We start from the raw sequence: 25,190 nt of genomic DNA on the forward strand, positions 1-25,190 counted from the left end.
GACTGCCTCCGGCATTGCCTCAGCCATCATCTGCACTTGGCCACTTTGCCACCTTGCCATCTTGCCACCAGGTGTGTGGTTGCTGGTGGCTTGTACTTGCCTGCCAGCCTGTGTTGGCTCTTTTGCTCATTTACACCTTTTATTACGTATGCGTGCGTCGCTGGCAAAAGCAAAGTTTGCAGTTTAGTTTGCCATTAACGTGGCCATAAGCGTGTTGGCCATAGCTCGAGCTGACTGCCTGCCTGGCTGCATGCTTGCCATTCATATGCAAAACTGTCAGCGAGGTGTGCCTAAAAAGTTGTCGGCTTTAACATAACAAATGCTCAACAAACTTGCCGAGCAACCCGCACAAAATCAAAGTCATGCATTTATGGCTCAATGCATTGTGTGTGTGCGTGTGTGTGTATAGGAGCAATGTGTGTATGTGTGTTTGTGTGTAAATGCTGTCAAAACCGAAGTTCAGTTGCCACTACTTGGTAAGATGTTTCTTAGCCGGCTGCTTGCGGGCAAAACTTTTTAATGTGAAAAGTGCAAAGAAAGTGCACTCGCCTCAGACACACACACACACCCGCACACACACATACACACACTATTACACACATCATGTCATTTGGCTGCTAGCAGAATGTCTCTGCATTTTAATTTACTGCATACCTTGAGGCGATTCGCCTTCGCCTTCGCCTCGCATGCCAAGTGGCAAAGTCCAATGTACGCTGACTTGTTGCCTTCTACACAAACACACACACAAACACACACACACACATGTCACACACACACACATGTCTAACACACACACACACTCACACACATGCTGGCTGTGACAAAGTGGCGCTGCTTTTTTGCATTTTACTGCAAATTAAAGGATTTCTTTTGCCTTTTACAGGCTGACAACTTAAGATACTTAGGCATAAAAAGCCTGTCATACCATGTCTGCCTTTCCTTCCCCCCTGCACTCCCCTCCCCTCCTCACTCTGTGCCCCTCTTCGTGTGTGCGTAAAGAGAATTAAGTGCGCTGCGCTTTGTTGAAAATCCCTCGAAACAAATCCAAGAGCTGCTGCGGGCCATCCAATGGTGACTCCAGCTCCAGCTCCAACTCCGACTCTGGCTGAGATTCCCTTTTTCCTTTTGCCTTTGCCCTTGCTTTTCTCCCGCCCGTTGCAGCTGCAGCTGGAGTCGCATGCGGGGTCGTCACCGGAACAACATTTGCGCCCTGCAATGCGTTTTGGCCACGCCCACTGAACTGGGCTTTGTTGTTGTTGGTATACCCGTTACTTAAAAAATAAGTAAAAGGGTATTTTGTGTGCGTTCAAATGTATGTAACAGGCAGAAGGAGACATCTTCGACCCTTTAAAGAATATATATTCGCGAAAAACCACACCACTCACAGTTTTCAAGATAATACGTATTTGATGGTAGTTAACGTTATCTATTAATACTATCTATTATCTCACTTAACCGCAGCAAGATCGCACAAGTACAACGGCAGTAATAGCTAACCAAAGCTTACAAATTAAGGCAATACAAGCACCTAAAAGTATGCAATAGTTTTTATAAGGTAGTAATTTTTATACAGGTGTGTTCCAGCAATCTCTAGAGATTTTGAAGAGAAATGTTTTTAAAAACAACAGTTCGAAATTTTGTTCCTAAAATATCACAGATTTATAATTTTCGTACAAATTTCTTATGCATTTTTATTCAATTAAAAGATATTTTAGTTCAATTTAATAAATATTTAATTTTGTCATAATTTTGTTTAGCCGTGTTATAAAGTTGTAAAACATACCTGATAAAGTACTTTTCTATATATTGAAATAAGTAACGGATATTCTATGGTCGGAATCCCAACTATAGCTTTTCCGACTTTTTTTTTTATTTGTTGTTGCTGGCAGTGCCAACACCTTTTTTGCCTGCGTCCATTTTATTATTTGTCTTGATTATTATTTTCCATTTGTGCAAAATTAAAATACAACAAAAATTGTGTTTTTATAAAAAAAAACCCGACAACAACAACAAAAAGGCAACAACAAATGCAAGCGCCATTCAACCGCAAACACTGTGAATAGGCATTGGAAAGGGGGTGGGGGATGCCAGGGGTGGCAATGCGCATGAATAATATGAAACTGAAAACTTTTCATCAAAAATCTGCCAAGGGCTAAACTGGACATGGAACAGGCAGTCGACAGTCGACAGTCGGCAACCAGCGACAATGTCGTGCCTTGGACAATTCCTCCTGCTCTCATCTGAATACCCCAACTCCACCCCCAACCCCACATCTTGGTCCATCTTAGCCAGCTTGAGAGGAGAGGAGAGAAAAAAATGCTGCTGCTCTGACAGGCTGCCATGAAAAGTCTGCTTTGGTGTGACAAATCAAAGACAAACACAGCGCTTTGGTTAGAACACAAAACACACGGTCCGTTGAGTGGCGACTCCTTCTCTAAAAACGCAACCAAGATGCCACCAGGGGGTATGCAGAGACAGAGACAGAGGGAGAGAGAGAGACAGAGACAGACTCATCTCAACTGAAGTCCTTAGTTGACAGCTGTAGTTGGTTAATGGCAAAGTTAGTCACATCATGTTTTCAATCTTTAAGCCCAATAAACAAACGAATAAACATGTGAATAAGTATCAGATTCCGGTGGAAATTATTTTAATTAATTAAAAGTAATTAAGAAATTATATATGCCTTATTCGAATGTGCAGAGACAATCCTATTGGTCTATTTTTTTTACATTTATTAAACCATAGCCAAAATAAGTCTTACATTTTTTTGGTTTATTAGAACTTAACTGATTTACCTAGTTGTCTATTAGTCCAGAAATTGATTTGTAATTTAATTAATATTTAATATAAATAGAGAAAGTCCGACTCATAAATAAATATCTATAAACCTTATTGATTTAAAACTGGTTGACCAAATAAGACAATTTTTAGGTTCACAAATTATAAATATGCCTACAATAAAATATTTTTGAAATCATTTCATAGTAAGATGCACTTTTTCATATTTTTTAATAAATTTAAACTTCCATAACTTTGTCATTATTATGTTCACAAATTATAAACATGTTTACAATAAAACATTGTTCGAAGTATTTCATATTACGATGATACATATTACTTGCATAACTTTGTCAAATCTAAGCCGAATTTCAAATGGAACATCAATTTAATTATTTTTTGGCCTTAAACTAAATTTTTCTCATTTGAAAATAAAAAATGTATTTAAAAATCCCATAACTTTGTCAAAACTTAACTAAATGTCAAACGGAATGTCAATTTAATCATTGCTTAGACTCTAAATTTATTATGCATCTAAATTTTGTTGATTTGGAAACTTTAAATGTTGTTTTTATAAATATAAAAGAACTAAAGCAAAAAGTACCTAAAGAACATGTTATAATTTTAGAGAAATTTTTCTTATACTCGCTTTAAAAATATAAAAAAATATATATTTCAGTTTATGTATTTGCAGTTATGAGTGAAGCAACAACAACGACTACCTTTTTTTTTTGAATGGAACTCGTCTCTAATCAGAGCGCGCCTGCAAACAATGGGAACAGCGGAACAGAAACTCGAACCACAAGAACTCAAACCCTGTACTCATACTCAGGCAGAGTCCATTAGGGGTGCGGGTGTGGCATTGTAATGAAAAAAGGGAACAACAACCGGGGATGGGCTGGCAGGGGCAACAGTAAGGGGTTGTTGTTGTTGTTTTTGTCGCTGCTTGTTGCTTTTGGCATTGTTCCTACAGTTGCACATGCGATGCGATACGATGCGATGCGATGCTTTATATTTTTGCCATATATTTTACTCAGCACAAATTTATTTGCGGCTGCAATTTCAATTCCAGTACAAGAGCCCCCAATTCTCTTTTCCCCCACTCACACACTCGCCGTCCCTCTCTCTCTCTCTCTCTCACTCTTTCTGTTAGCAACTGCATTTTGTTATTGTTGGCACTGTAACTTTGGTTAATGCTTTGCATTTTGTGGCCACAACGAAAGGCTGCAGTGAATCCAACGACTCTGCCTCAGTTGTTTTTGCCTTTAAGTGAAGACTTGAGCAATTTGTCAATGCTTTAAAAGTATTTCTATTTCTGTTTGCCACCCCAACCAATCACTGTGACTGTGTTAATTGTTTTTGTTAAGTTTTTAATAACTACAGGCAGTCAGGCCGTCAGAGCTGCCAGTCAACAGTTTGGCCTGCCATCAGTCTCATTATTTATTTGTAATTTAATAAACCAAACGGCAAAGCTGCTTTTGAGTCAAAGATGAAGCTGAAACAGGAAGTAGAAGTGGAAGAAAGTGGAATGAGGAGCTGCTTGACAGGCCGGAACTGCCTTTGGCCAAATGACTGTGACTTGGCTAACGGATTGTACTCCACACTGATTGTTCCTTTTGCTCTTTCTGCTCCTCCTGCTCCAGCTGCTGCTGCTGCTGCTCATTGCCAGCAATTGATTTTATGTGAAAACTTTTGATTTTTATGACTTTTTGGCTGCCGCAGGTCGCGTCTCAATTTTTTGGGGCACGTCAGCTTGAATTTATTTGCCGCTGTGCATATTTTAATGAGGCATTAAAGTGTGATTCTAATGCCTAAACTCCCCCAAAACACACACACACACACACATACTCGTAATTTATGAGCAACTAAATATTTGCCAAAGCAGAGCGGGAAGTGAAATGATAAAGGGCAGGAGAAACATTAAGAGAAGGGGAAAGGAGAAGGAGAAGGGGAAGGAGAAGGGGATCTCTGTGTGTTTGCCTTTTGCCTGGTCCAATGTTTGCCTGCGTTTGCCGTTTTTAACACTCGATTACTTTAAATGCTTCCTCGTCCTGCATTTGACTTTGCTTGTCAATATTTGCCTTTGGCTTAACTAGCACACCCACACACACACACACACACACACACACACATAGAGAGACACCCTGCTCTCTCATAGCTCTTGAAAATTTGCTTAGTTGCCATCGCCGAGCATCAGCATATTTTTGCCAGCATTTGTTTGCCAAGTTTCCCGTCGACTTATGTAATGAGTATTTGGTTACACAAATCTCTGACAGCAGCAGCAGCAGCAGCAACCACCGCCTGCCACTTGCCACCACTCTATGCCACCAGCTGACCTCTTCCCACCCTCGTTGCTTATTGAAATGATGCTTAAATTACTGAGCAAATGACTCATTTATCAAGTGGCGTTCGGCGTTGTTCAATCCATTGACAACTTGCCGAACAACCCAATTATGCGTTTACAACCACGCACAGTGCGACCTGTCACACACTGACAGCAGCAACAACTGTCACACACACACACACACACACACACACACTCTCACCCACATACACTCTCACTCACACACATGCCGATTAGCCGCGCCTGTGAATCCCAACAAACTCTGTCCCGCCTCTGCCATGGAAATTTCATTAAAAATGATTTAAGGCAATTTACAGCACAAGTTATCGCTCATCCGCCCCGTTGTCCCATTGCCACTGGCTGCCCCAAGTTGCACTCGACACATGCATCGCCGTTGGCCGCATAAATTAAAATGTTTTTGCACCATTGGGGCAAGCGTTGATTGACATGATGCAACACTGCATCCACAACGTCCAGTTGCGCTGCTCTGCCACGTTAATCGCACGTACCAATTTTGCTTTTGGTTCTCTTCGTGTTCGATTAACTCCCTAACAGGCGGATAATTCAATTCTTACATTACATACATACATATCAACCCATAATATAATTATGATATCGTTTATAACATAGACTGCAGTTGATATTTAATGGCATGTATCTTTTTTAAAGTGTATTTATATGAATGTAACAGTCGAGCAGTCTCAGCAATTTGAAAGTCTATCGTTTTCTACTTAGACCAGCAACTAAAATAGTTTTTGTATCTCTAATCTCTGAATATTACTGATTAATTTCAAGTAAAGTTTTTGAAATACTACTTCTATTTTAAATGAAAAAATTTTTTGGCTTGTTTAAATTTTAATTCATCTCTAAATTTTTTCAACTATACTTCGTTTTTTATTTATTTTTTTTTATTTATTTATTTATTTTATTTATGCACGACTAAAAGCAGTCGGCAAAGAAAAAATTACCAAGTATAAAAATTAAGTTAAAGATAAAAAATGCAAATACAATTAAATATAAATTATGAACTGAAAAGAAAAAAAAAATTAAATTAAACTTAATTTGTAAATAAACTCATTATTTATAAGTATTCAGATGCTTAGTAAATCATTTTCCTACACTAAAATTTAATTATATTTTTAAACATACATATTAAAAAAAAAAAGCTTAAATATATTTTTTAAATCATTTACAAATTATATTTACAATTAATAAATAGGGGATTGAAACATATTTGTATATAATATGGCTTTAAAGTTAAATGGTATTTTGATTTTATAATATTCAAAGATTTTTAAGAATGTTAATCAACTAAACTGAGCTAAACTAAATTATGACAGTTACTAGTTGCATTTTCGAAACAAATGCAAGTCGTAGGAAATCTGTTTTATTTTTAGTACTTGCAGTCTAGATCCTTTTTCCACTTTTCTGACTAAATGCGTTGCGCAGCTGCAACGGCGACAAATATTAATTTAATGTTTAATGCTAAAAACAAATTCAACCGGCAGACATTTGTGTGTGGGCGATGTTCGGCTCCTGGTTGATCCTGCGTCCTGTGTGTTGTCCTGGAACGTCCTGTCATATTTATTGCTGTGTGCATTGTGCGTTTAATGTCGCTTGATTTACATTAGTTGGAGCAGCACGAAAAACAAAAGAAAAGAGAAACTGAGAAGAAGAACAGCAAATTGAATTTGCCGCATAAAACGAAAAAACAACAACAGAAAAATGTGAAACGCTTTTTCTTGCCACTTGCCGCTTACCGCTTGCCGCTTGCCGCTTGCCACTTACAGCGCGACACAATATGCAAATAATCTAAAAATTTATAGGCTTTTGTTGGGCTGCCAGCGGGGCATCATCTGGTGGCAAGGACTGCCTTAAGTTTGAGTGGCATGCGGGTAAGCTGGCTTATTATCTTTTATGAACTCAACTGACTTGTATTCTTTTTTTATTTCTATTTTTTTTTTTTTTGGATTGGCTTAAGGTTGTAGATTGCGTTGCATGATTGATGCGATCATGTTGCATGTGTAGTTGTCGTACAATGCCACAAGCAAACTTGACATTTCTTCAATGCTTTAGCAGAAAGTTCATTAAGTGGTGAGGGTAAGTGGAAGAGAGAGGGAGAGAGAGAGACTAAACAGCTTCTATGCATGTTCAAAATCCATTAAAACACTTGAGTCCTTGGCAGACGCGACGCGACTCTCTTGCAACAACCACAACAACAACAACAATAACGTGGAGTATGAGAATGAGACCAACATCAAAATGCATTTCCGTTTAGAGTGAAGGCTGCTTTGAAGGCTGCAACACTTAGACACAACCCCCAAACCCCACCTCCCTCTACCCCACCCCATGTTGCAGCTACCCTTCAACCTGAAAACCTCGAGCCCGTTAAATGTTATTGATATTGCACTTTTTTTAGAATTTTTTATAATTGAGGCAAAAAGAAGTTGAAGCGTTATCCAGAAATTCGCCTTGTACTTATCGGAGGGCCATCAATTGTCTGGTTAAATGTCCTTTTACCGTTTGCCACTGCTGCCAAGCGGATAACTGTCTAAATGACACTTAAGCATGTGTTTAAACATGCCAAGCACTTGCCTCACACCCTCTTATCACGAACTATGCAACAAGCGGCAGCAGCAACAGTCGCATAGGGTTGACAACATCGCCAAAGTTCAGACAGAACCTGATGCTGCTGTCGATGCGCTGATAAGTCTTTAGTCTGTGTGTGTGTATATACATATGTGTGTGTATGTGTGTGTGTGTGTGCTTCGCCCACATCTCGAATCTTGCATCTTGTGGCGTCTCGAGTTCAGAGCGAAAGGCAAGTGCCAATGTTGCCAATGTTGTTGGGTAAACTCATAATTGGAATTAATTATGCATTCGCACTTTGCGGACAACTTTTCGAGTGGTTTGAGTGGTTACCAGCTCTATCTATGTAGGTGTGTGTGTACGTGTGTGTGTGTATCTGTGTATCGCTTTAATTGTCCAAAGGAGAACGCCCTCAGCCTAGATAAATCGACTAAAACATTGGCTGACAAGGGGTTAAGTGCAAATTGCAGTTATCGTAAGTATTCTTTTACGCTCAACTTCAAATGAGTTCCAAATTCTTGCAGCAGCTTGATTCTAACAAAACACATCTAAACAAAAACTATGCTACAGCAATAATTTAATTTAAATAAATTAAATATATAAAAAAAATTATTAGCGCTTTAATATACTTTTAACTAGCCTAAAGCTGAATATAAATTAAATTGAATACATCTTATAACTTTAGCTTAAATACAAGTAAATTAGCATTAAATTAGCTATTGCTTTTAATAATCTCATGTGTTTTAGAGCCAATTCAAAAAATATATTTTAAAAAAATCGAAACAAAACAAGTCAATCTTAAATTAGTTTTAAATTATTCTCCAGCAAATTTTTATGATTACAATTAAATTCAATTTAAATGTAAATTCAAATGAAAATCTTGCTGAATTCGGCCTATTTTACGCGTAAAATTTTAGTGAAATCCGATTTGCAAAACATGTTATTCAATTAGCCCAAAGCACATCAAGTTAATCCAACACATTTATCATTTTGTTTGTATTTTTATCTATGGCTGGATCTCAAGCAGGATAATTTTGAGTACTTAGGCTGAGTACTGCCCACACCTGAGTCCAATAATAAAGAGACGTTTAATATATAGAGAGTACTCTTTAGCCATTGTACATATTGTTTGCCTTGCTGCTTTATAATAAAGTGTTTTCCTCAGGCTTTATTAAGTGTCTACACATGTTACTGAATGCAAAGTAGTTGAGTAAAAGAAACTACGAATTGAATGAAAATTAATTAAATTCGGACAGTCTAGATGACAATGGGTATAACAATGGCAGTCAAAGACTCGTCGGATCAGGGATAAACGCTAATAAAATGCAATTACCCGATTTGCAGACTCGGCAAACTGAAAGAACATGGCATGACAATGCATTTATTGTTGTTATTACAAGCATTTGAGCATTTCGAGTTGTCAGTTATTTCAACGCTTCATTTCGTTTGTTTTGACAAGCCAACAGACTTAAATCACAAATGACTTATGAAAAATACGCGAAAAGCGATGAGAGGAATGACAAAAGCCGCAACCGAGCTGTGAAATGCGAGAAATAAGTGAAATGAGTGAAATGCCAAAGCTGGACAATGCCAGGATATCAGCCAGAGTCCTCCTAGACCAAGTCCATGTTCTGGCTTCTTTCATTCTGCATTCTCTTGGACCAAAGCAGCGGCCAAAAGCGAGGCGGAAAATGAGGTGGAAGCTGAGGTTGAGGTTGAGGCTGTGGCGCGTGTCATGAGCAAACAAGATAATGTTACAGCCAGTCAGCGCAAATTGAGCAGCATGGCAACGAGAATAGCGATGAAATAGTTGACTAATAAGATACCCTGTTAAAAGTGTACTTACACGGAAAAAAATACCAACCATTCATCTTGAATATTTCATTCTAAAAAAATTAAAACATTTTAAGACTATATAACTAATGATAAGAATATTAATCTTAAATAACCAAAGTTCTTAATATATGAATTAAAATCTTAAATTGTTAGGAAAGTATAATTATGTACTAGTCTTTCAATTGAAACAAATTGTGGACCCGTGGCGCTTTGGTTAGAGGAACTGCTTCAGTGGTGAAGCAGTGGACGCCGGTTCGAATCCCACTCGTAACAAATTAAAATAACATTTATAAAATTACCAAGACAAAATAAAAATGTATATAGCATAGTCAAAATTAAAAAAAAATAAAATAATAGGTTTAAAAGATCATTTTTTTATTTTTTTTTTTTATTTTAATTTTTAGCAAATTTTTTCTTTATATAAGAACTTCGTCTTATTTAAAATATTCTCAAAACCAAAATGTGTTTTCTAAATTCAAGAATTTAATGTTCTCCACGCATTTTTTATACCAAAATTCTTAATTTTGAGACAAAAATATTGATTTTAGAACATTTTTTTTATCAGTGTACATTTTTGAGTGGAACATAGACTTTTCTTGTAAGATTTTGACCAGAGTTGTAATTTTTAAGCTTATTTTGGTATTTTTATTTTTACAGTTCAAAAGAGTTCCACTTAATATATTCTTACTTATATATAGCTCAAAACTAAATTGACTTTCTATGACTATTTATACTTTCACCATTTGAATGCTTGGGGTTTTGTTACAGAGCATCTTATGGTCATATAGGCGAGTTTATCTATCATCAGAAATAATTTTTTGAACTATTACTTATCGTAGGATATCTTTCAGTGTTAAACCCAATTATGCTACGAGGTATCTTATATTCGAAGAGTTCAAAGTTTTCTGCAACAGACAAATGTACATATATGCCAAAAAGTTCCTAAATAGATATATAAATCTCGAGTTTAATTGTTACAGGGTATCTTTCAGTCGCATACTCTAGACTATGCAAATCCCTTTCCACAGTTTCTGGCTTAAAATGCAAATGAAAACGTCTCAGCTTACGCTCAGCCACTGGCCAGCAATATGCGGCTCAGTCTGAGGTCGAAGAGCGAAAGGACGCGGTAGGACGAGGGAGGACGAGGGAGGAGCGGGTGTCGCGGTCGTCGGTTTGGTGTCCGTTAGCTGCTGGGCGAATGTAAGTGCCGCCGCATCCTGGACAGAAGTTAGAGCCAATGCCAACTAAATGATTGATCGCAGGCATCAATTTTCAACATTATTGCGTTGCTTTCGACAGTTTGTCGAGTCAATTCAACTCAGCTCAGCTGCTGCGATGACTTTAAGGCAAAAGACTTAAAGGAAATTAAATCAATGAGCTGAGTATCCTTTCACTGTTGTTTTTCTTTTTATTTTTTATTCCTTTTTTGGGAAGGAAGGAAGTGTGGGTAGCGTTTATGAAAATGTCTGGTACATGTTTCGCCTGCGCAAATAGAATGCGAGTGCTGCAATAAAATTCCATTACAGCCGCTTGACTTAAAAACTTGGCCGAAAAATTTCCGTTGCATACGCTGAGGCGCACAGCCGGCAGCAAGTGTATTAAAAGCCAGCTCCATTTGCCACTACGTGAGTGTTTGTGCTTTGTGTGTGTGTGTGTGAGTGTTGGTTTTTGCATATTTTATGAAACTTGGCGTGCATTTAACGCCCAGCAGCCCACGCTGCGTATGTGCAACGTCTGCAGCCTGTCGTATTTGCAACCATAAACGCTGCAAACTCATTACTTGAATTTATTTTGCACTTAAACAAAATGTTTCATTTGCCAGCAGCAGCGGCAGCGGCAGCAGTTGCAGCCTTGCCGTCTGATTTGATGCTAATATATGTAGAAGCACTTTTTGGAGGCAAGAGGCAAAGCTGCTGCTGCCACTGCTGCCGATGAAGCAGTTGTAAAAGAAAATAAATACAACTACAACTACACATCTGCACAGGAACAAATCCTTTGCAGACTTGCAGCAAATCTTAATGAGGATTGCTGACTTAAGACATCAGGACATTGCGAGATCTTTTTAATTATGCGCAGTTGTTGCAGCGTCTTTGAGGTGGTGGGCTCTATGACCATGTTGCAGGCAGATTGCTGGTCATGTATGAAACCACAGTGGTCACAGATGTCTGCGGTGAATTCTAGCAGCTGCTGGTTCATGCCACATGCCGCCATGGAGCACAAGGAGAGGCTGCTGCTGCTGCTGCTGGACTTTGGGCTGAGACTCAGCGGTGGCAACTCGACGCCGCAACGTGAGCATTTCGGCAGTACACATTCCGGCTTACAGCCGCAATCCTCCAGCTCTTTATCATCATCTTCGAGGCTGCGCTCGCGGCAAGTTTTGCTTGGCTCATAGTACAATCTGCAGCTGCCGACTCTACGCTGTTGTTGTCGCTGCTTTTTTAATCTTTCCTTTCGCCCTAAATTCGCCTTGCGTGTCCTACGCAAATCCCTGGCGATGGCAGCTTCCTGGCGCTTGCGCGCCAACGTTCTAGAATCGACTGGCGGTCTGTCCAGGCTGCTGAAGTATCTTTCATGGGCATCCTGAATGTTCCTCAGGTTGGTGGCCGAATAACGTCGATCGATGAGATGGCGTTCCTTATAACCCATCATCTCCAATGGAGAGACTTTCTTTGTGCCTTTGTTCACATCATCCCGATGCACTATGGAACTGGCCCGCGATGAACTTTCTCTCAGCTCGAAGAGGCTTTTCCTTACGGGCACATCCTGTCTTGGTTTTGATTTAGTTATATACTCTTCAAACGAATCGGAGCTATCGCCGAGCGATTGCGAGATTGACGACATTTCACTACGACTCACAACTCTTGCGCCATTGTTAATGGATTCGCCCACAATATCATCAATATATCTGAGATATTGCTCCCTAAGCACTTTATAGATTTCTAGTTTTCCAACTCCAACACTGGTCAGATCTTGGTATACAGTCGCCAAATTCTTCCACATATAATGCTTACCCACCACCTTGAGAATCTCATCTTTGTCCGCCAGAATGTCCAGCATAGTCGGACCTTTGATGACATCCTCGAGCAACGTCTGAACAGGACGTAATTTGGGTTGATCGTTTTTCTCCAATATCGTCAATAAGTCTGAGCCCATGCGTCTCTTCTTCTTGGAAGCCAAAACCCGTTGAAATAGCTTCCATTGTGGACTCTTTTGGTCCCTGTATGTATGAATGCCAGCCGAAACAGATTTGTTCTTCATAAGATCATCGATATCTGAAGCAGCTTGTTTAAGTGGCTTAAAATCCTCTATGCTTTCACCAGGCTTAACAATTGTCGTGGTATCAGTAGCATTCTCATTATCTTGTATTCTTCTAATGGATTGGCGGTGATGACTTGTTGCTTTGTTTTGAGCAACATTTCCATTTTTCGAGAATGGTTTTTGGTAATGAGTTGTTGGTTTAGTGTCAACGATATTCACATTTTTTATGGTTGATTGACGGTGACGTGTGGTTGGTTTACTTTGAACAACTTTCACGACACTGTCACCAGCAACTGTTTCGACATCTTTCTCGAACTCTTTTAGCTTTCGAAGTTGTCGCTCTTTTGCGGCCGCCATTTTTTTCTGCAGCATTCGCCTTCTATTTGGAGCTATCTTTGATAATGGATGTGCATTCATATCTTGCTTAAGTCTGTTGACCGTCGACTTGGCATTGAAGAGTTTCTCGGCCCGCTTTTTATTGGCAAGACCCGTTTTTCTTAGATTTATTGGCAAGTCCAATATATCCTCTAAAGCAATACGCGATTCGGGTATGGATTGTTTGAGTTTTGAATCTTTCACTTTTAGTTTATGTAGCACTTTTTTAAATTTATCTGCATCGTTGTGGGCCAGTGTGGAAAGTTCCGTTTTCATACGGTAGAGTTGTCGTATAGATGGAACTTCTGACTTCGAACTTGGTTGGATTTTGGGCACATTCCCTATACTTCCTATGCTGCCAATGGACACCACACTCTTCCTTGGTTTGTACATTTTATTAGATCTATGCTGCTTGGCTTTTCTACGGTACAGTTCTTGAATCGATGGAACTATTATATTAGAACTTGAATACGCTGAGGCTTTCTTTCTGTGTTTTTTATTTGATTTATTTTTCTTGTCTTTCGTACTGTCAAGTTTTTGCATCGATGGAACTTCAATTTTAGAACTTGGTTGAGATAATGTTTTCTTTCTGGACCCTTGGCTTATATTCCCTATGCTGCCAATGGACAGCTCACTTATTTTCCGTTTATGAATTTTATTCAATTTATTTTTCTCGACTGCCAGCTTCCAGAATGTGGAGAAATTGATATCGTGTCTGTCGGCAATGAGACGTGACCGCATAAATTTCTTGTTTCGGCTTAACAAAAATGCAATAATATTCTTAAGTTCAATTTTCATTACATCATTTTCTTTTTGGGAATAAGGTTTCTTATCGCCCTTATTACTTTCCAGGGCTTTGTTGAAATCCTTTAGGTATTTAATCAGCACATGACGACGATTGGGCAATTTATTCAATTGCTTGCGCAATTGACGCAACTGACGATCCAATTCAAGTTCCTCTTGATCCATTTCCTTTAATTTAACCTGCTGATTTTTCAGGTATTTCTGCCATTGACGCAACCAAATCCTGTACAAGCGCATCATTCGTCCACCCCCTCTCTTAGACCAACGAATCCTCTTCAGCTTCATGTCGATCAGAGTCCTGAGGCCTTTAAGCAACTCATCCTTCAACTTGCGCATAGCTTTCAGACGTTTTCTACCCTGCAACTTGTATATGTTCAGCTTGATGCTCTTTCGCTTGATCTTCTTCTTGATCATGAGCATTTGAATCCAGCAATCAGCCAGCGAATGCAAATCTCTCATCTTGAAATTTCACTAAATCCTCTTTTTCAAAATCTTTCTTCCTATGGGGTTTTTTTAAACAATTTTCAACTTTACGTTTGTATATTTATACAAAATTTTGAATTTAATTTCAGCACAAACATAGATAAATTGATTGATCACTAAACGAATTTTACTTGGAATAAATATTGGGTCATGAAATTATTATTATTTAAGCTTATTAATATTTTTAGCTAAAGTGGTTTAAAAATGCATTTGATTCAAAGTATTTTACTTAACAAAGAGATTTATTATTTACATAAAAGTATATAAATAATTTGCAGTCAATGAAATAATAATAGCTAGAAAATATATTCAATAAAGTACATATATTTTAAACTTATGGATTTTTCTTATCGATGTAGTTAATTTAAGTGAAAGATTGTTAGAATTCTTGCCAAACATCATTTTTTAATATCAACAATATAATGTTTTATTAGGTTTTTATTGTTTTATTGAAAGTAAATTTGCATGTATATACAGATGTTTGTAATACCTCATCATTCGTGATGCTTACGTCACTAGCGTGAACTGCCGTCCACAGTGAAAATTACTAATTTATCTTATTTATTTAGATTAAGTTAGTCGTTGAAAAATGTAGATAGTGTTGAACTAATAAAGTCTTCAAAAGCATTTAATTTTAACTTAAGAGTTCAACATAATTACTTAACATTGTTGAAAACCGGTTTTTCCCACAGCGACAAAACCACTGGTCCAGGTCAGCAGCAGGGTTAGTGAACCACCGAACAGGTAAACCACCGACTCACACGAAATATTAATGCTGATAAGATTCCCAAAGTTCAATAAATGTAAACCACACGTGAAACACTGAGCGGAACTACAGCTAAAGCAACAGATTGGCAATTGCTATAAAAACCTTAACGACTCTACGACAGCATCAACAATCAACAATCAGCATCCAACGTCGAGAGTAAACAGTTCAATACGAATAATTATTGAAAATGACTCAAACAGTTGCCAGTTTCATCGTTGTCAGCATTGCGCTGTTGGGCGTTTATGCCACGGCAATGCCACAGCCGGAGTATTCCCAAGTGGTTCGTATGCGTCGTCAGGCATTGGGAGGATCGATTACCTCGAATACTGCTGGCGGCGCTGATGCCAAAGTCGCCTTAACCCAGGCGCTGGGCACACCCGAGAACAATATTATTGCCCAGGCCTTTGCCACGGGCAATACACAATCTGGGCCTGCCACAAGTGGCGCCACTTTGGCCTTGAACAGGTAAGTTTGTTGCTGGTTGACAGAATTAGCAGAGAGTTTAATAAATCTTTATTATTACAGTCATGGAAATGGCTTGGAATTCGCCCAGAAACATACACCGGGCGTAATTGATAGCTTCAAACAGACGGCAACGGCAAATCTATTTAACGATGGCGTTCATAATATCGATGCCAAGGCATTTGCCTCACAGAACCAGTTGGCCAATGGATTGAAATTTGATCGCAATGGCGCTGGCTTGGACTATGCCCACATCAGTGGACATGGTGCCAGCGTAACCCACAGCAACATTCCCGGGTTAGGCAAACAGTTGGAACTGAGCGGCCTTGCCAATCTCTGGCAGTCCCAAGATCACAATACCCGTGTGGATCTGAGCAGCACGGCCTCCAAATGGTTGAGCGGTCCTTTCAATGGAAGAAGCGACTTTGGCGCCAATATCGGACTCAGCCATTACTTTAACTAATGTTCGCTTCGAATTCGTATTTAAGCCAAAGAATTGTAATTTATTTGTAATTTGAAGAGATTCGATTTAAAATTTATGTAAACTGTAAAGAACTTTCGATTTTGGCTTATTTGCCAATTATTTATATTATAATAAATTAAATTAATAAAGTAAAAGAGATTAAAACATAATCACTTGAATTGTTATTCCTCGAAGCTCTGAGCTAATCTATATTCATCTCGTCATTAATTTAACTAATGTTCGCTTCGAACTCGTATTTAAGCCAAAGAATTGTAAATTATTTGTAATTTGAAGAGATTCGATTTTAAATTTATGTAAACTGTAAAGAACTTTCGATCTTGTTTTCTATTATTATAAATTAAATTAATAAAGTAAAAGAGATTAAAACATAATCACTTGAATTGTTATTCCTCGAAGCTCAGAGCGTTTAAATTCAGAGCGTTTAACTCTGAGCTAATCTATATTCATCTCGTCATTAATTTATATTAAATCATAATACAATCTACAATTTCCATCTTATCATTTATTAACTACATTCATGATAGTTCGAATTGATAACGTAAATAAGTAAAAACAAATTAATTTTTATGTAATATTTTAATAGGGGATTCTGCTTGATTTGCTTTAGAGTTTATTTAAAGTGAACTTTGACAAAAATTAAAACCACTTTCATTCTGTCATTTATTTTTTTCATAACAAACCAACTTTTTGAAGTAAAAAAGTAAAATAAAATCAAAGTATAAATTAATGAATTTCTTTAGATTCCAATAAACTGCTTTGCTTGTTGTTCGCCCACCTCCTTGAAGATCTCTGCGGTCTTGAGGAGCTTAATGAAACGGGGCGTATACTCACTATACATTTGCTGATCGGCAGCCTCGTTGCCGCTGGTCTTTCCTAGAACCCCTTGGAGCTGGGCATTCCGTTGGCTGCGCTCCAGAGTGTCGGCCATTTTGCGCAGATAGATGAGATCCATGAGGAGCTCATCCCTGACAGCGGCTGCCCTACGTTGCTCCTCCAGGGGCAGCTCGTCGTATTGACGCAACAGTTTCTTTACAATCCGTGACTTTTGCTCGATGTTATTCGCATCCAGGATGCGCACATCCTGATTATAATCTTCGGAGAGTAGACTGAGCTTCACTTCACGCTTCTCGCGCGTCTTTTGCTGCTCGGCCATTGTCTTGACAATCATATCATAGAACTCGACGAGATCGGGTCTCAGCGGTATGCAGGATCGTTGACGCATCTGTGTGTCAATGATATCGCTTATCGACTCCATTGTCTTCCTCACCATCTCCTCAGTTTGCTGCAAGTGCTCTTCATTGCGATCGTTGCGGATTTGATAGAATGTCTTGGGTCGCTTGTAGGCAGTTTTACGATTACGGGCCAGAACCGATAGTAACGGATCCATGGTCGGATCATTGCTAACCATTTCAAACACGGCACGCACAATCTCCTCAGAAGCCTTGCCAGTCATCAGTTTATCAAAACTATCGGAGACAGGTTCACTGCGATCGATATCCCGACTGGCAGTAGTATTGCTAAAATTAAATTATTTAGTTTGGAGTAAGATTAGCTTTAAAAAAAATAATAAAGGGATCGTAACGATTAAAGACTTATAAAATATAAATTGTAAAATAAAAATTATTTGTTAATTTTGTATTAAACAACTTAAAAAATTATTTATTTGCTAAAAATATTATAGTAAAATATGATATTTTTAGTATCTTAAATTTAATTTACAAAAAATTTAAAAATTAAGATAGAATGCACATATCATGTAAATGTATTTTAATTTTATATATTGTTTGTAAATTGTAAAATAAAAATAATTTATTAGTTATGTATTAAACAATTTAAAAATTATTTATTTACTAAAAATATTTTAATAAAATATGATATTTTAATTATCTTAAATTTAATTTACAAAAAATGTATAAGTTAAGATGTAATGCACATATTATGTAAATGTATTTTAATTTTGTATATTGTTTATAAATTGTAAAACAATTAACAATTAAACAATTTAATAATTATTTAGTTGCTAAAAATAATAAAATATGGTATTTCTAGTATCTTAAATTTAATTTACAAAAAATTTAAATATTAATATAGAATACACATATCAAGTTAATGTATTTTTTTTTTTTGTATATTGTTATTCTGTTTATTCAATTATGATTTTCAAATTAGTTTTTAAAATATAAATTGAAAATAAACGTTAACTCAGTTTTGAGAAATTTTTTTAGTTTTAATTATGCTATTCCTAGTTAGCAATACCTGGAATAAGTACTTACTTTTTGGCTCCTTTGGATTTCTTAGCCATATTTTTTATCTTATCAGACTTGCCATACTTTTTTACTTTGCGTTTATGATTGTCCTTTGTCCATTCCTTTTCTTTTGCTCTATCTATATCGTTATTTCTATCCTTACGCTTCTCTTTAGTCTTCTCAATATCTGTATCGTTAACTGTATCAGTTTCTTTGTCTTTGTCTTTGTTTTTGTCCCTGTTTATGCTACGATTTGCCTGCCTTGTATAACGGTGCTCATTGTCCATATCCGCCTCTGACTCATCGACCAGGGCATCTACCAGTTCGTAGTACGCCTCGGCATTCATTCGCTGGCTGCTCGGCTGCACATTGATCGATCCATTGCCAAAGAGCTGCTTCGTCTTTGGATCGCTGCACAAGTTGCCATTCATTGATATCTTTAACTTGACTGCATCAGCATTGGCACAAGGATTGCTCGAGTCGCCGGAGTCGCCTGTTGTTCCAGCTAAATCTGGTTTTGTTATCGGCACACAGTCGGGATTCATTGTTGTCGACTCGGGACTGACTGTTGTGGTCACACAAGGATCCACAGTCACGCCCCCTTTGCCCACTTTATTCATAAAGGGACCCAAATATCGATGCATGCCATAAAGAGGCTTACCTTGGTTACTTTCTGCATTTATTGGTTGCTGTTGTTGTTGCTGCTGCTGCTGTTGTTGCTGCTGCAACAGCTGCGATTGCTGCTGCTGTTGTGGCATTGCTGGCTGCAGCTGCACTGTTGGTTGCAAGTGCACCGGCGGCGGCTGCTGTCCCGGCGGCAGCTGTTGCTGTTGGCCCGACGGCGGCAATTGTTGCTGCTGTTGTTGCTGCTGCTGTTGCTGCTGTGGTTGTTGCTGCAGCTGTTGCAGCTGTGATGCTGGCAACTTTTGCAGCTTGGCCAGCTCATTGAAAAAGTGAGTCAAATTAAAGTTTGACTTCATATTGTTGTTGTTTGTCTGTTGCTGCTGTGGCTGTTGTTGCTGTGCCTGTTGCTGCTGTGACTGTTGCTGCTGTGGCTGCTGCAGCAGGAATTGTTGCTGTTGCAAAGGTTTTGGCTGCTGCTGACATTGCAACAACAGGGGTTGCTGTTGCTGCTGCTGCTGTTGCTGTTGCTGTGGTGCCAGCAACATCTGTTGTTGCGCACTTGTCTGTTGCTGCTGCTGTTGTGGATAGGCCAAATTGTTGTTGTGCTGGCCAATCATGGGCACCTGATAGCGTGAATTGGCAAATGTATTGGAGTCAACGAGACCATCCACATGTCCAGCTGCATCTGCCTCATCCCTAATATTCGGCAGCTGATGACGCGGATAAGGCAGTGAGTCGACCTCCTCTGCCTCATTTGCATCGACCGTTAACATGCCATTGCCCAGACTGCCAAACGGCACACGATTGCCATTGTGATCCTCAAAGTCATCCAATAATTTGCCAGCCGTTTTGCTGGTTTCCGCTGCTTGTGGTTCCACGGAGCGTCTGCTGCGACGTTTCGGCTGTGACGCCTCCATGGCTGCATGACTTCCCTTCTGGCGATGGAATCTGTGCCACGTCCAGCGTTTGATGTTGCGCTTATCACGCTCCATGCTTGATTGCTGCGATATCTTGTTGGCCAAGAGCTTGACAACGGCATCGGGATGCGACTCCAGACGAGCAGTGGACTTTGAATCCTCCGCTTTCAGCTTGCTTTCAGTCTTTGGCATTGACTCATTTTCCTCTTGATCTGGGTCTCGAACCTGCTGTGGTTTCGACTCAGAAAGTGCTGCTGACTCAGAATTGACTTCGTTTTGTGGCGTCTGATCTGGGTCTCGAACCTGCTGAACCTCGGAAAGTGCTGCTGTCTCCGAATTGACTTCGTTTTGTGGCGTCTGATCTGGGTCTCGAACCTGCTGTAGTTTCGACTCAGAAGGTGCAGCTGACTCCGAATTGACTTCGTTTTGCGGCGTCTGATCCGGGTCTCGAACCTGCTGTGGTTTCGACTGAGAAAGTGCTGCTGTCTCCAGCGGTTTCTCCGACTTAACTTCAGGGGTTTGAACTGTCTTCAACTCCTCACTGGCCGCATTCTCTAACTTGTTAGCATTTGCAGTGTCCAGTTCCAGTTTGACTTCCTCCTGATGCTCCTCAGCTTCGGCTTTTGCATCAGTTTCTAATTTGATATCATTTCCAGACTCCAAGGACACTTCACTCTCCTTGACTTTCTGCTGTCGCTTGAAGCGTTCTGCCTTCTGATTCAATTTCGTATTAGCCTGCACAAAATCTCGCATATTGGGCAATGTCCTTTGATTGAGTGTGTGCAGCTGATCAAACTGTGGCAAGCGATAGTCATAGCTCTGTGGTGTCTCTAGAATGTTCATGCTAGGAGCATTCAAAGAACTCGAACCGCCAGCTGCTGAGTTGAGCTCATCGTAGGGATTCTTTTCATCCTCAGTCTCCTCCTGCTGCAGTTTCTGCTGCTGCTGCTGTCGCTCTCGCTCCCGCTTCATATTCCGCTCCCGTCGCATCAGCAGATCATCCACATAATGAGCCCGTATGTTATCCGTCAAGGCATTGCTGGGCAATGAGGGTCCCATGCCCTTACGCATCAATCGATTGCTGGTCTTGAGCTTAATCTCATTCATGGGATTGAAGCCGGCGCTGGAGCTGCGCTTTTGTAGACCGCTGGGATATCGCATCTTTCCAGCTCTTTCGGCTGCCTCCTGCTCGATCTTGGACAGCTTATAGTTGGCCTCGTGCGACAGATTGTTGGGATTCATGTGCGCTATCTGGAGTCTGGCCAATGTCTGCTCATAGATGCCATCGGGCACCGAGTTGTCGCCAAATTCTGGCAACTTTTCATCCTTTTCTCGGTTGTCCTTATGCTCCTTGTGATCACGATTGTAATCTCTGTGCTGCTGCTCCATTTCCTGGTTGGCCAGCAGCTGTTGCACGTGCTTCAGCTTGATGTCCAGCTGTGTGGCGCCTCCAGTCAACGGCTCCATGGGCTGCTGTTGCTCAATTGGGGCAGACAGAGGCGGCATGCCTTCCATATGGTATTCCTTGTACTTCTTCTTCACCTTGCCAATCTCCGTTTGTTCCAGCATTTTGCCATAATCATTGACATAAGTCTTACCTTTGGTTCGGCCCGTGGAACGTGAATGCTTTGCAGCTGGAGCAACGCCCGCTTGGAAATCCCGAAACCAGTCATCTGCCGCACGTTGCAGCGTCTTGTCGTCCTTGTCCTGCACAGCTTCCTTATCGCCAGCCTGAGCAAAGCTCGCCAGCAGCTCATCAATGCTGTTGCGTCTATGCCGGAACAGTTCCGAGTCCTGCACGTTGCCATAGTTGGCGTGCAGTTCATGCAACTGTTCGCGTGCCTCATTGACAGCATGATGAAAGCTGCGCAACTTATCGCTACCCTTGGACTGCTCGCTCTTTGGTGTGAGCGTATTAGAACCGGTTAAGACCATTAAAGTCCACCAGAGTTGCAGAAAGATCATCCTTTAATTTAATCACAATATACAAAATATATAAAACAAATTTGAATGTACATAATACGAATTGAATTCAATTGAAAAGTTTGCGCCAACTGCCTCGATTGAGTTTTCATTAACTTGGCAACAGGTGTCTGACGCAACCCCATTGTGGCAACAACTTTTGACAACAACTGATAAGAGTCGAGTCGAGTCGAGTCGTGTCGAGTCGAGTTGTGTCGAGGCGTGCTCGAGCTTGAGCTGAGCTCCCCTTTTTCCCCATTGTTTCAAGTTTTGCACGGCGACTTCCGACAGGCGATGCCAACTGTTTAACATGAAATGTTCATTGTTGCCAATACAACACTCATATGTACACACACACACCCACACACACTCAGCTGGCGCATTGTTAACTGCGTTTCCCCATGTAAATCACATTTTTGTTTTATGCCAAAACTTTTGCCCAACAGCGAAATGTGAACGGGCTATGGGGGCGTATGCGCAACGACAATAACATTTCCTATTTCCGTCTGCCTGTCTGACTGACTGTGTGCGCTTGTGTGTGTGTGTGTGTGTTATCGCCACATGGGAATATATATGGGTGCGTGTGTGTGTGTGTGTGTGTGTTGGTTGCCAATGCCAAAGTCAACACAATGCACGCGCTTGAAATAATTGAAAATAATCAAATGTGCAGGCAACAACAGCAACAACAACAGCAACTACAACAACAATTGCTTCTCCACCAGGACCAACAGTCAAAACTAATGTAATTAGCGAGCGCATTTGATTAAAAGTTTATGCGGCTTGACTGAAGCGCCAATTCATTGAACAAAGCCATCAAAATTAAATAAACTATCGTCGACACTTACCGAAAACATCCCCTACGAGACACTCAAGCAAAAGACTTTAAAAGCATTCATTTTATGATGATTCTAAGATAATGTTACATTTTTGTTTATTAAACTACCACATTAAGCAACCAATCTTAAAGATTAAAATATTTTAATCATAAAATTATTTAAGCAGAAATATTTCTACATTCATTTGTGATTTATTTTACTTATTAATTAAAAGTAATAATCAGGGAGTCAAACCGAAACAAATATAGGTTACGGTTTCAATTCCGGTACATTCCGAAACAACTATTTCGGTAAAAGTTTCTATTTCAGCTTTCTTCTTTCAGTATTAAAGTTTTTGAAAAAATGTCAAGGGGTAGGTATGGAAAATTGGATGATAGATGGCTTAGAATCGAAAAAATATCAAATTTTCTAGATGTTACAAATTTAAATGCAGAATTAATTAAGAGGCCAAATCATGAACAAAATGACATTCCGCATGAAAATCGGTAAATTTTTGATGAAGTTATGACAGATAAAAGTTTTTGAAAAAATGTCAAGGGGTAAGTATGGAAAATTGGACCATAAATGGCTTACAATCGAAAAAATATCAAATTTTCTAGGTGATAAAAATTTAAATGCAGAATAAATTTAGGGGCCAAATCATGATCAAAATGACATTCCGCTTGAAAATCGGTTAATTTTTGATGAAGATATGAGAGATCAAAGTTTTTAAAAAAATGTCAAGGGGTAATTATGGAAAATTGGATCATAAATGGCTTAGAATCGAAAAAATATCAAATTTTGTAGATGATACAAATTTAAACGCAGAATAAATTTTGGGGCCAAATAATGATCAAAATGACATTCCGATTGAAAATCGGTTAATTTTTGATGAAGTTATGAGAGATCAAAGTTTTTGAAAAAATGTCAAGGGGTAGGTATGGAAAATTGGATGATAGATGGTTTAGAATCGAAAAAATATCAAATTTTCTAGATGATCAAAATTTAAATGCAGAGTTAATTTAGAGGCCAAATCATGATCAAATTGACATTCCGCTTGAAAATCGGTTAATTTTTGATGAAGTTATGAGAGATCAAAGTTTTTGAAAAAATGTCAAGGGGTAGGTATGGAAAATTGGATGATAGATGGCTTAGAATCGAAAAAATATCAAATTTTCTAGATGATCAAAATTTAAATGCAGAATTAATTTAGAGGCCAAATCATGATCAAAAAGACATTCCGCTTGAAAATCGGTTAATTTTTGTTGAAGTTATGAGAGATCAAAGTTTTTGAAAAAATTTCAACCTTTTGTGTAAACCATTAATAGTAAATTCCATGACTTTAATTTGCAGATGTCAAATTTTTGCCAGCAATTTTGTGCATTAGCCTTGGCTTAAAGCTGAAGTCCCAATGTTTTCAGTTTCCAGTTGCCAGGCTTGCCAGTTTCCACTTCATCAACTCGGCAACAGTTTTTGAGCAAATTCTACAGCAATTTTTACTTATGCCTCAATACTTTTGTCCAAGTGCTGTGGGACAGGGACAGGGACAGGGACAGGGACAGGTGCGGGGCAAGCAAAAAAGCTGAGCGACACGACAAAATGAAAAAGGATACAGTACACAGGACACTGGACACGGGACACTGCTACAACTCTGGCAGCGCGGGCGTGCATCAAAAAACATGACATGGCACGAGCCATTTCGTTTGTTTTTCTATTCTTACTTTACAGCCATCTCAGTCTATTGTTTTTCTCGCATTGCTCTCTGTCTCTCTCTCTCTCTCTCTCTCAATCTCTTTTTTGTTGTTGTTTTTTTTGGGCTGCGTCCAAACATATTTTTTATATTCTTGTGCGCTTTGAGTAAAATATTATGTTACAGCCAACAAAAACTTTTGTGCATTGTTGTTGCATTTTTGCTGGCGGCTGTGTAAAAAACAAAAAATAAAATATACAAAAAAAAAAAACAAAAAACACAGTAAGTAATGTAAAAAAGAAAAGGAAAAGCTTAGTTAAATGCATTTCCATAGTGTTTTGCTTATGCATATTCAAAATGCTTGGGGGCTGCTAACCGCACACAAGCAATTCATTAAGCGCAATAGAAAATAGAAAATTACTGATGCGAACGGGAAAAAAAGGCGGTTGAAAAGCCACCCTCTACCCTCTCCCCGCTCAGCACCTCAGGAACCGGACAGTTTACGAGCCGCAGACGCAGACAACGGGCAAATGTCGATGGGTTGCATATTTACTACTTTGAAATGTTTCATTTTATTGGTCTCGAAATGAACAAATGGAGCACAGCGCACACAACACAAACACACACACACACACATACACATACAGTGAGCTATAATGTTGACTCCAAAAAAATTTTGCATAATTTATGAACAAAGCGCAATGGCGGCAACACACGAAGGACTTGAAGGACTCGAGCACAGACAGACACAACG

At 39.1% G+C, this 25,190-nt stretch overlaps 3 protein-coding genes across 3 annotated transcripts; 1 reads left to right on the forward strand and 2 right to left on the reverse strand.

Moving 5' to 3' along the window:
* Positions 1–11,243: 11,243 nt before the first annotated feature.
* On the reverse strand, positions 11,244–14,521 carry LOC117785954. The gene has a single exon (XM_034624245.1). The coding sequence runs from the start codon at positions 14,441–14,443 to the stop codon at positions 11,516–11,518; it is 2,928 nt and encodes a 975-aa protein (XP_034480136.1). The 5' UTR covers positions 14,444–14,521; the 3' UTR covers positions 11,244–11,515.
* An 859-nt stretch (positions 14,522–15,380) lies between these two features.
* Positions 15,381–16,331, forward strand: LOC117783712 (attacin-C). Its single transcript, XM_034621243.1, has 2 exons — positions 15,381–15,701; positions 15,762–16,331. The coding sequence occupies exons 1-2, from the start codon at positions 15,424–15,426 to the stop codon at positions 16,159–16,161; spliced, it is 678 nt and encodes a 225-aa protein (XP_034477134.1). The 5' UTR covers positions 15,381–15,423; the 3' UTR covers positions 16,162–16,331.
* Positions 16,332–16,852: 521 nt separating this feature from the next.
* On the reverse strand, positions 16,853–21,934 carry LOC117785955. The gene is made up of 3 exons (XM_034624246.1): positions 19,676–21,934; positions 18,456–19,084; positions 16,853–17,699 (listed from the first exon to the last, which is right to left on the reverse strand). The coding sequence occupies exons 1-3, from the start codon at positions 21,932–21,934 to the stop codon at positions 16,919–16,921; spliced, it is 3,669 nt and encodes a 1,222-aa protein (XP_034480137.1). The 3' UTR covers positions 16,853–16,918.
* Positions 21,935–25,190: the final 3,256 nt, after the last annotated feature.

The sequence above is a fragment of the Drosophila innubila genome, assembly GCF_004354385.1.
Source record: "Drosophila innubila isolate TH190305 chromosome 2R unlocalized genomic scaffold, UK_Dinn_1.0 1_C_2R, whole genome shotgun sequence".
Classification (NCBI taxonomy): domain Eukaryota; kingdom Metazoa; phylum Arthropoda; class Insecta; order Diptera; family Drosophilidae; genus Drosophila; species Drosophila innubila.